A 10,426-nucleotide genomic window follows, 5' to 3' on the forward strand; every position below is an offset into this window, starting at 1 on the left:
AGTTCATTCCCTGAGTCCCATCAGGTGCAGGCCAAATTGCAGATACGGATGAGCTTGGACAGTCATCAGACAAGACCAGCTCCCTCTTCAAAAAAAACCAAGTGTTTGCAGCTGCCTTCTGAGAGCTGCCACCAACCTTTGAGTGGCCCAGATGACACCTCACTTGTTGCTGGTGTTTTTTCTGTCTTGTCATAGTGGTGACTGACCACAGGTGACCTGTAAGGAACCATCAACTCGCACTACCTTGAACACAGCAAAGTTTAAGTTATCAAGAAACTCTTGCCAGATACTGAGCCAACTGAGGGAACTGCTGGCAAACTCTCCCCAGAAACACCCCTAAGGTACTGGTTAACTTCACTCACCCTCTGCTTGCCTTTTACCTTGCTCCTTTCACATTAAGAGTGCTGGGAGGTTAGGATGGCAAATTAATCATACTGTGGAAAAAGAAGCAAAATGTTTCCCTACCAGCTCTCAGCTCACACGTTTTCAGCACGGGAGGGACTCTCATTACAAAATAGCTAAAACTTTTTTTTTTTTTAAATGCTGTTTATTAAACTGTCTGCCTTCATAATTTTTATATGAGGTTTATATAAATCTGGAAATAGCACGTTACAGTTGTTATTCACATTTTTACCCTTAGAGTGCGTAACAGCATAAAACATTCTCAGGGGGTTTTTCTTTTCACTCTTACCTCAGAGCTTGTCTCCTTGCTGAGAAACTAAATAATGTTCTCAAAAGTTATTCTAGAAATGTTCACCAGACTTGCCTGGCCTGACCAAGAGATAAGATGGAACACAGCAAGGATTAAGAGAAAAGTCCGAGGTAATGTGACTGGCATGTTGAGGAGCTGATTCTCCATTGAACACTGAGGAAATCCAATGACTCAGCACAAAATGGGCCACTGCGTTTGTTTTAACTGGTAGTGAGAAAACAGAAACCACCCTCAGCCCAAAGCAGTGAATCATTAACTAGAAGATTATAAGAAGGCTGTACAACTCCACAAGATAAATACAGCTCCTTCACAAGTATATTGAAGCTACAGCCTAAAGGAGAAGACTCTCTGAAGTCAGTACTGTGAGCACAGGAACATGACTTTGCAGCTTTGCTGTGCCTGGATTTTTATCCTTCTCCTGCCTGGCCTCACAGATGGAGGGAAACTCCTGGTCGTGCCCATGGTTGGAAGCCACTGGCTTAGCCTGCAGCAAGTGGTCGAGAAGCTCAGCGAGAGAGGACACGAAGTGGTGGTGGTGATGCCAGAAGTAAGCTGGATGATGGAAGCAACCCAGGGATACACAGTGAAAACATACCCAGTGACTCAAACACTGGAAGAGCTGGATAATGCCTTCGAAGAGTACGCTGCAGCTCACCTGAAGGGTCGCTCTTTCCCTCTCAACGTTATAGAACTGTACAATGTCTCAGGGCATGTTTTCAGTACCTTCTTTGTTCAGTGCAAGGACCTGTTCAACAGCAAGGAGACACTGCAGTACTTGAATCAAAGTGGCTTTGATGCTATCCTAACAGACCCTGTCTTCATGTGCGGACCAATACTTGCTCATTATCTGTCTCTTCCTATTGTGTTCTTCATGAGGGGATTTCCTTGCAGCTTACACTATGAAGCACCACAGTGCCCAAATCCTCTGCCCTACGTCCCAAGGCTATTTACCTTCAACTCAGATCAAATGACTTTTTTCCAGAGAGTGGAAAATGCACTGGTTGCCTTCCTGGAGCTGTGGTACTGTAATAGCTTCTATGCAGATGCCATCAAGTTTTCCTCTGAACTTCTTCAGAGAGATATGTCCCTGATGGACCTCCTGAACACTGCATCTGTTTGGCTTCTGAGATTTGACTTTGTCTTTGAGTACGTCAGACCAGTGATGCCTAATATGATCTTTGTTGGAGGCATCAACTGTGCTCAGAAGAAACCCTTGAATAAGGTATGTTCTCTTTTCTCTGTATTAGACGTTTTGCCTGTGAAATGTGAGTGTTGCACTTCTGGATGCTCAGTGCTACTGATTTGTGGTTTGGTTTTTTTGCTGGTAAGCATTTCATACAGTCAGGTTTGGCAGTTGTTTTCCATAGGCTGAAATCAAACAGCCTTGATGGAAGCAGGCAATTTATTTCAATTAGTTAGGATTTTTTGACACATAACAAAAGATTTCATTTTCATCAAGTCCGGCCTATATTTCTTCCTCCTGACTCATGTTCCACTAGAGACCATATTCTCAGAGAGGACTTCTGCTTTTAACTCTAGGCTCAGAATTTGGTTGTTTTTCCATGATACAGGCTTTCCAAAACGACCCATTTTTACATCATGGTGAAACGTGAACTTGATGCTTAAATGGGAAGAATTCATCTAACCTGGTGTATTTGGTGAAAGACATTTGGTTGCAAAACTCTTCCTACCTCTTCTTTTCCATCTGCTTTTACCAGAATTGTTCTACAGGTTTTCTAAAGCTAATCTAGATGCCTTCATCAAGTTTGATTGTTACCATATAACTAAATTTAGACTCTAAACCACTTAATGTTAAGCAAACATTTCTTTCCAGATGCAAAGCAGGACACAAGACTCTTTCTTATGAAATTACTTCCTCACTTCTGAGTTTTGCTCCAATATCTCTGCACTCTTGTGGTATAGCATCTTTGAGCTGGGGAGCTCTTTCCTTTCTTCTCTCAGGTTTCTTTTCATAGAATCACGGAATAATAGAATTTTCAGGGTTGGAAGAGACCTTTAGGGTCATCCAGTTCCAACCCCCCTGCCATGGACAGGGACACCTTCCACTGGATCAGGTTGCTCAGAGCCCTGTCCAGCCTGGCCTTTAAAATTTCCAAGGATGGGGTTTCCATCACCTCTCTGGGAAACCTGTTCCAGTGTCTCACCACCCTCATGGTGAAGAGCTTCCTCCTAACTTCCAGTCTAAATCTCCCCTCCTCTCTTTGAGTCCATTCCCCCATGTCCTATCACTTCCTGAAATCCTAAAAAGTCCCTCCCCAGCTTTCCTGTAGCCCCTTCAGGTACTGCAAGGCTACAATAAGATCTCCTTGGAGCCTTCTCCTCTCCAGACTGAACAACCCCAACTCTCTCAGTGTCTCCACAGGAGAGCTGCTCCAGCCCTCTGATCATCCTCATGGCCCTTCTCTGGACACACTCCAGCACATCCATGTCCCTCCTGCAAAAGGGGCTCCAGAACTGGATGCAGTGCTCCACGTGGGCTCTCATGAGAGCAGAGCAGAGGGGAAGAATCCCCTCCCTGGACCTGCTGGCCACACTTCTCCTGATGCAGCCAAGGATCCTGTTTGCTTTCTGGGCTGCAAGTGTGCAGTGATGGCTCACGTTGAGCTTCTGATCCCCCAGCACCCCCAAGTCCTTTTCCTCAGGGCTGCTCTCAAGCCACTCCCTGCTCAGCCTGTATCAGTGCTTGGGATTGCCCTGACCCAGATGCAGGACCTTGCACTTGGTCTTGTTGAACTTCATGATGTTGGCATGGGCCCACCTCTCCAGCCTGTCAAGGTCCCTCTGGATGCCATCCCTTCCCTCCAGCATGTCAGCCACACCACAAAGCTTGGGGTCACCACCAATCTGAGGGTGCTGCGGGTCCACTCAGTGCCACCATCCATGTTGCCAGCAAAGATGTTAAGCAGGACTGGTCCAAATACTGATCCTTGAGGGACTCCACTTGGGCACTGACTCACTGACAGCCACTCTTTGGGTACAGCCATCAAGCCAGTTCTTAATATACTGAGTGCTCCATCCATGAAACCCATACTGCTGCTTGGTTAGTTTCCTTACATACCCCCAATTCCAGCTGTCCTTTCTTCCATTCCTTGTAGAGTTTCTTCTTGTATGATAGTGTGTCCAGGAGCTCCTTGTTCATCCAGGCAGGTCTCCTAGCTTTCCTTCCTGCCCTCCCCTTTGTCAGTGTACTTTGCTCCTGGACATGGAGAAGGTGATCCTTGAATACCAACCAGATGCCCTGGGCCCCCTTCCCTCTAGGGCTTTGTTCCACAGTATTTTAGCCAGCAGATTCCCAAAGCAATCAAAGCCTGCATGCCTAAAGTCCAGGGTTGTACACTTGGAACACATCTTCCTTGTGAAGGAAGTAGGTGATGCCACCTACTTACAATCCTTGATGATCAGAGGTTATCACCACCACTTTAAACCACACCAATTTACAGCCAAGAAGAATCTGGTCCCACAAAGTTCATGAACAGATTAAGTCATGAACTCAATTGACATGGGCCATGAACTCATGAGTTCATCAGCTAGAAATATGTTACTGGTTTAGGTTATCTGGGGTACAGCAGTCAACTCCTGTTTTGCAACTTAGCTTTATATACACAATAGGTTCAGAGGTCAGATGGAAGTTGTAGGAAGAGATGGGGAAAGTTTTTTTCTTGGCTACTTCAACAAACCGCTTGTTTGCATCAATGCAAAAAAAATTCTCAGTTGGTTTAACTGGTTTGGGTTAGTTTTTAAAATAAAAAACCCCATCAGCAATAAAACAAACCCCAGGTACTTTACCATGCATATTTATGTTTCACTGTGCAGCTTGCTTGAGCTCTATTAGAAGTACCTACAAAAAATACCAGATCACTATACTGTGTTAGAACTCTGACAGCTTTCAGTGACATAGAGAACTCCAAGGTTAGATGGAAAAAGGTAATTTTGGTGCATTCTTCATACACTGAGTACTACCATGTGAGGTAATTCAATCCTTGAATACTAACCAGATGTCCTGGGTCCCCCTTCCCTCTAGGGCTTTGTCCCTGGGTACTTTGGCCAGCAGATCCACACGCTTCACAAAGCCACTTGTGAAGTACCATAGAAAAGCTTAGGTTGGGAAGGACCTTTCAGATCACCAAGTCCAACCATTAACCCAGCACTGCCAAGGCCACCAGCAGTGCTGTCCCCAGCACCACATCTCTATGGCTTTTAAATCCCTCCAGGGATGATGACTTCACCACTGCCCTGGTCAGCTTCTTCCAGAGTCTGCCAGCCTTTGTGATGAAAATTGTTCCTTATACCCTGACACAGCTTGCAACCAATTCCTCCTGTTCTGTCACTGGTTACTTGGGAGAAGAGATCTATCTCTGCCTTGCTACAACCTCATCTCAAACTTTCAGAATGATTAATCACTTGCTGGGATTCCAACTGTGTGCAGACTCGTGAACTCCTGAATTGTGGGGCAAGTCAAGAGCATGGCTACAAAAGCTTGTGAACCAAAGTGGCCTCTCTCATCAAAGGGTTCCTGTCTGTTGGTCTTGCAGCCAATGCTGGTAGCAGTGCTGCTCCCTTGATTGTGCTGCCTGAGTTCTGCTGCTGCCAGCAAACTGGGAGGGATCCCCATGGAGGGCAGCCACTGGCTCAGTGTGAAGGATGTGCTGGCTGAGGTGAGCAAGAGGGAGCATGAAATAGTTGTTCTCACATCAGACAACAAAATTCTGATAGATTGCTTAGGGATGTATGAATTGAAAACATGTCCTGTCCTTTCCAAAAAGGGAGAGATGGAAGAACTGATATGCTCATTTAGGACACATTGTTTTAGAGAAGAGCCTTTCCTGACCAGATTTTTGTATACTTGGAATAATTTCTGAAAGAGCACTGCAGTTTTTCAACTTTCCTGCAGTTCCTTACTGTACAACAAAGAGGTGATCAAATACATTGGAGAAAGTAAATTTGATGCCCTCTTTACAGAGCCTCTGACACCCTGTGGAGGGATAGTTGCTTTGCACTTTTCTATCCCTAGTGTTTTCTTCTTGAGGTGCATCCCATACTCTGTAGACATTCTCCCTGCCCAAAGCTGGGACCCACCATTCCTATGTCCCATGTATGTTCTGTCCCTCAGTACAGATCCTATGACATTCCCTCAGAGAGTGGAGAACTTCCTGCTTAGCATTTCAGAGTCCTTTACCTGCAGCATGATGCTTTCAACATTTGAGAGCCTGGCTTCAGACTTTCTCCAAAAGCTGATGACAGTTATGCAGCTTTTAAGTCATGGATCCATTTAGCTGAAGAGTCAAAGACTTTGTCTTTGACTGTCCCTGGCCTGTCATTCCCAATATGGTTTTCACTGGAGCCATCACCTGTGGACAGAAGAAACCATTGTCTCAGGTTAGTGACTGGCTGGGAAAAGTGTAACAGGGGAAAAGTTCTGGCAGTCACAGACCTACATGAGCTGAGTGGGGTTTTGTAGAGTGTTTGATGTTGGTATTTCTTACTTAAAGACGTTTACATTTTCTATGAGATTTATGCTTTCTGTGCAGGCAATTCACAGGAAAAAGAGATCAGGAGAACAAGATTTGATTCCATCTCCTTTTCTTTGGTCTGCCGTGGTAATTTTTTTCAGTGTGATCAGATACTGTGTTTAACTCCAGCTGCAGTCAGATAAAGAAATATCATCTCACCCAGGAATTAATGCAAAAAAGGGGCAGGAAAATTACAATGGCTCTTCCAAAAATTCTTTGCCTCACATAAGAGCCAGTCAGATATTTCTTCAAGATTGTTCACTGCTTATCCACTCAGAAAAATATCTCACTGTGTTATAAGTTTTAGTCTAACAGCATGTTTCATCACAAAAAAATAGACATCAGAATTTTCACCTGCATTTTTAGGAGCCATCCAGTTTGGATAAGGAAATGTTGATGAGTGGTTGCTTGGACATCTGTGGTCTAAAATGTTGTTGATAAAGACATGCATGTGATGGATGTTATCTTTTCAGTGCTCATGATGCATGTTAATTTGTTGCTGCATGCAGTGTATACTCTTACATGCTTGTGCTTTAAGAACAACTTGCAAAGCCAGAGATGAACTGGAAAAGCAGGACACAGCTTTCATCAGCAGATGATGTATCTGTGGCTAGTGGCATCCATCCATTTCAGCAATAAAACACATTGTTTCCTAGAAAGGATAAAATTTTATCCTTGTGAACATTACCTAAAAATAAACAGTCTCTCCTCTATTCTTCTCCTGAACCTTTTTCACCTACCTGAACCTTAGGGAAGGTATACCTCCTGCCTATCACCACTCTCACTCTTCCCCTGAATTCATAGGCCTTTGTTAACAGGAAAACAGATTTGCATTTTAGAAGCCTGGCACATCTTCCCCAGAGCCAACCTTACCTGCCCTCAGGCTTTGCTTTGCTCCTTCCAGGACTTCATGTGATGCTGCCCATTGAAAGTCCTGTTTCTCTCTGTTAACCTTCTGGTGTTCCTATGCTGCTTTTTCACAACTCTCTTTCAACCCTCCATATGGCCACTGTTATCAGGCTGGTGCTTTTTCCTGTCTGTTCTGTCCATCAGAGCTGCTTAATGAGTCCTTGGGGACAAAACCAGGCAGATCCTCTGGGAAAGCAGGGAGATGAAGCCTTCCAGCAGGCAAGGCCATAGGGCAGCTCCAATGTAAAATCAAATTCTACTTTGAAGACAAGGCTCACTCTCACCTTGCTTGGGGGCTAGAGATCATAATCCAGCAGCAATATTCACTGCAAAAGAGCTGATTCTTCACTCCTGACTTCTTGTTGTCTTCCAACTATTCATCTGCATCAGGCTGTTAGATCAGACAGCAAAAAATAATCCTCTGGATTGACGAGTTTATTACAAGTCCTTTTGAACTGCTCAGACATGGTATCTTTTAATTTTTCATCAAGTAACATCTCCACCTCTTACCACATTAAATCAATTCCTGGCCTGAAACAAGAGGACTTCTACTGGCTACATCTCCCCAGGCTTTCCTGAGTTTAATTAAGTACAATGGGAACTGGTTGGTGTTTCCTTCCTTTTCCTCCTTAAGGAGCAAACAATTGAGAGAGGCACAGATGAGAACAAAGAATTGTTGGGCACAACAACACAAATTCAATGCTTTTCCTCTGCTGCTGTGTTGTTGTGATACATGTGTAGCTGGTGGTGTACCTGGCCCCACTGCACTGTAAATAAGAGCCTCCCCTCTAGGATTTGCACAGATATCATGCTTTATAGTGGCATCATTTTATACTTTTCAACATAAAGTGGACAAGCATTTCAGAACAGCTGTAAAATGCTTGGAGAGAAGGAGGAGAGAAGGAGGAGAGAAGGAGGAGAGAAGGAGGAGAGAAGGAGGAGAGAAGGAGGAGAGAAGGAGAAAAACAGACAGATAGACATTTCAACACCTGCTTTTAGCAAGCCCAGTTATTTTCAAGTGCCAGCACTACCCAAAACATTGGGTTCCCCTTTACAAAAGCTTCCCCTGTACAAAAAATAGTGGAGCAACTTTAATAAAAAATTTAGACATGGAAAATTAGCACAAAAGAAAACGAAACACTGCTTTGTGTCATTCTGGAAAAAAACAATTCTCATAAAGCTCTCAATGGGATCCCCCTCAGTCTCCATTTCCCCAGAGTAAACAGCCTCAACACCCTCAGCAGCTGCTCACAAGGGATGGTCTCCAAACCCTTCACCAGCTTTGTTGCCCTTCTTTGGACTTGCTCCAACACCTCAATGTCCTCTTTGTATTGAGGTGCCCAAAACAGAACACAGTACTCGAAGTGGGGCCTCACCAGTGCTGAGTACAGGGGCAGGATCACTTCCCTGGTCCTGCTGGTCACACAATTTCTGATACAGGCCAGGATGCCATTGGCCTTCTTGGCCACCTGGGCACTCTGCTGGCTCATGTTCAGCCGGCTGCCAATCAATACACCAAGGTCCTTTTCTGCCAGGCAGCTTTCCAGCCACTCTTCTCCAAGCCTGTAGCATTGCCTGGGCTTGTTGTGATCAAAATGCAGGACCCAAAAGTTAGCTCCCTTTTGTTTTGTATTTGCCACCCTATAATTTGATTTAGTGTGCTGTAGCTCTTGCATTAGCAGTGAATAACCAATGAGTGACACTGAAGCAGTGGATAATCACTCCCCTGCCTACCCTCGTTCCACTTGAGAGATTACACATCGTTACTATGTCACACTGAAACTAACTCACAGAATCACCTTTTTTGGAAAAGACCTGTAAGATCATCAAGTCCAACAATTAACCCAACTCTGACAAGACCTTAACTAAGCCATATCTCTAAGCACTGTGTTTTTAAAATCCCTTTGGGAATGGTGACTCCACCACTGCCCTGGGCAGCTTGTTCCAATGTCTGATAACCCTGTAATTGAAGAAACAAATTCTTCCTAACATCCAATCTAAACCTCCCCTGGCACAACTTGAGGCCATTGTCTCTGTTCTATCACTTGAGGCTTCATTGAACAGATTCATCTTCAGCTCTTTACAGCCCTCTTTGAGGCAGCTGTAGAGAGTGAGGTCTCCCCTCATCCTCCTTTTCTCCAGGATAAACAAACCCAGCTCCCAGAGCTGCTCCTCCTAACACCAGTGCTCTTCTTGTTCAACTGCTGAGCACTAAACTGCTTTAAGCAGTGTTTATTATTCACCCAAGGTCTCATTCCTATCTGTTCATTCCAAACCCCAGCACTACATACACATTTTACAGAAATATGCATATATATACATAACCATGGAGCTGTGACTGTCTCTGCCTCCTGCTGCATCTCTTTTTCACTCACCTACAGGCAGCATTAGCTGCTCTTGGATCACTCAGCCACCCATGAGTGTGAGGACTCAGACTCCACTGACAGGACTTAGATCAGTTGATTTCACAAGAAAAAGTAACTGCCTCAGCATTCACCAATTTTTTCTCCTGTTTATGGCATGCAGAACACAAGCTCTAGCAGGAAATAAACTCCCCTTCTGACCCCTCCCTCACTGCTGATCTTCTGTTTCCCAACTTGTAGCTAATTATTTAATCAAGCAACAACTTTCTACTCTTGTGTCAGCTTAACTCCTTTAATAGACTTCAGCAGCACACCTTACTGAAGGTCTTGTGAAAATCCAAATGCAGTCAACAGTTATAACACGTTACAGTTGTTATTCACATTTTTTCCCTTAGAGTGCGTAACAGCGTAAAACATTCTCAGGGGGTTTTTCTTTTCACTCTTACCTCAGAGCTTGTCTCCTTCCTGAGAAACTAAATAATGTTCTCAAAAGTTATTCTAGAAGAAAACTTTTCTTCATGGGCTTCATGTCCTCAGAGGAATGAGCTGAACATCCATGTCTCCAAGCACAACGAAAGCTGCGGGGGTGACTTTCATTTGTTTCTGTGGTGTTTGAGTTGTTTGCACCAGACTTGCCTGGCCTGACCAAGAGATAAGGAGGATCAAGGATCCTTGAACAGGATCAAGAGAAAAGTCCGAGGTAATGTGACTGGCATGTTGAGGAGCTGATTCTCCATTGAACACTGAGGAAATCCAATGACTCAACACAAAACAGGCCAATGTTTTTTTTTTTACTGGTAGTGAGAAAAAAAAACCCAACACCCACAGCCCAAAGCAGTGAATCATTAACTAGAAGATTATAAGAAGGCTGTACAACTCCACAAGATAAATACAGCTCCTTCACAAGTATA

General features: G+C 44.3%; 1 protein-coding gene across 1 annotated transcript; it reads left to right on the forward strand.

The window, feature by feature from the left end:
• Positions 1–858: 858 nt before the first annotated feature.
• LOC103529573 (UDP-glucuronosyltransferase 1-8) lies at positions 859–6,826 on the forward strand. Its single transcript, XM_030454478.1, has 2 exons — positions 859–1,934; positions 6,782–6,826. Exons 1-2 carry the CDS (start codon positions 1,089–1,091, stop codon positions 6,803–6,805), a joined length of 870 nt encoding a protein of 289 aa, XP_030310338.1. The 5' UTR covers positions 859–1,088; the 3' UTR covers positions 6,806–6,826.
• The last annotated feature ends 3,600 nt before the right edge of the window (positions 6,827–10,426 follow it).

This window comes from Calypte anna, chromosome 7 (genome assembly GCF_003957555.1).
Source record: "Calypte anna isolate BGI_N300 chromosome 7, bCalAnn1_v1.p, whole genome shotgun sequence".
In the NCBI taxonomy this organism is placed as follows: Eukaryota; Metazoa; Chordata; class Aves; order Apodiformes; family Trochilidae; genus Calypte; species Calypte anna.

Bases quoted from the DNA above. Each gene is read 5' to 3' on its own strand.
- LOC103529573 (XM_030454478.1), top strand. From the start codon at position 1,089: ATGACTTTGCAGCTTTGCTGTGCCTGGATTTTTATCCTTCTCCTGCCT. The intron at 1,935-6,781 runs GTATGTTCTCTT...TTGTGCTTTAAG, and splicing joins AGAAGAAACCCTTGAATAAG to AACAACTTGCAAAGCCAGAG.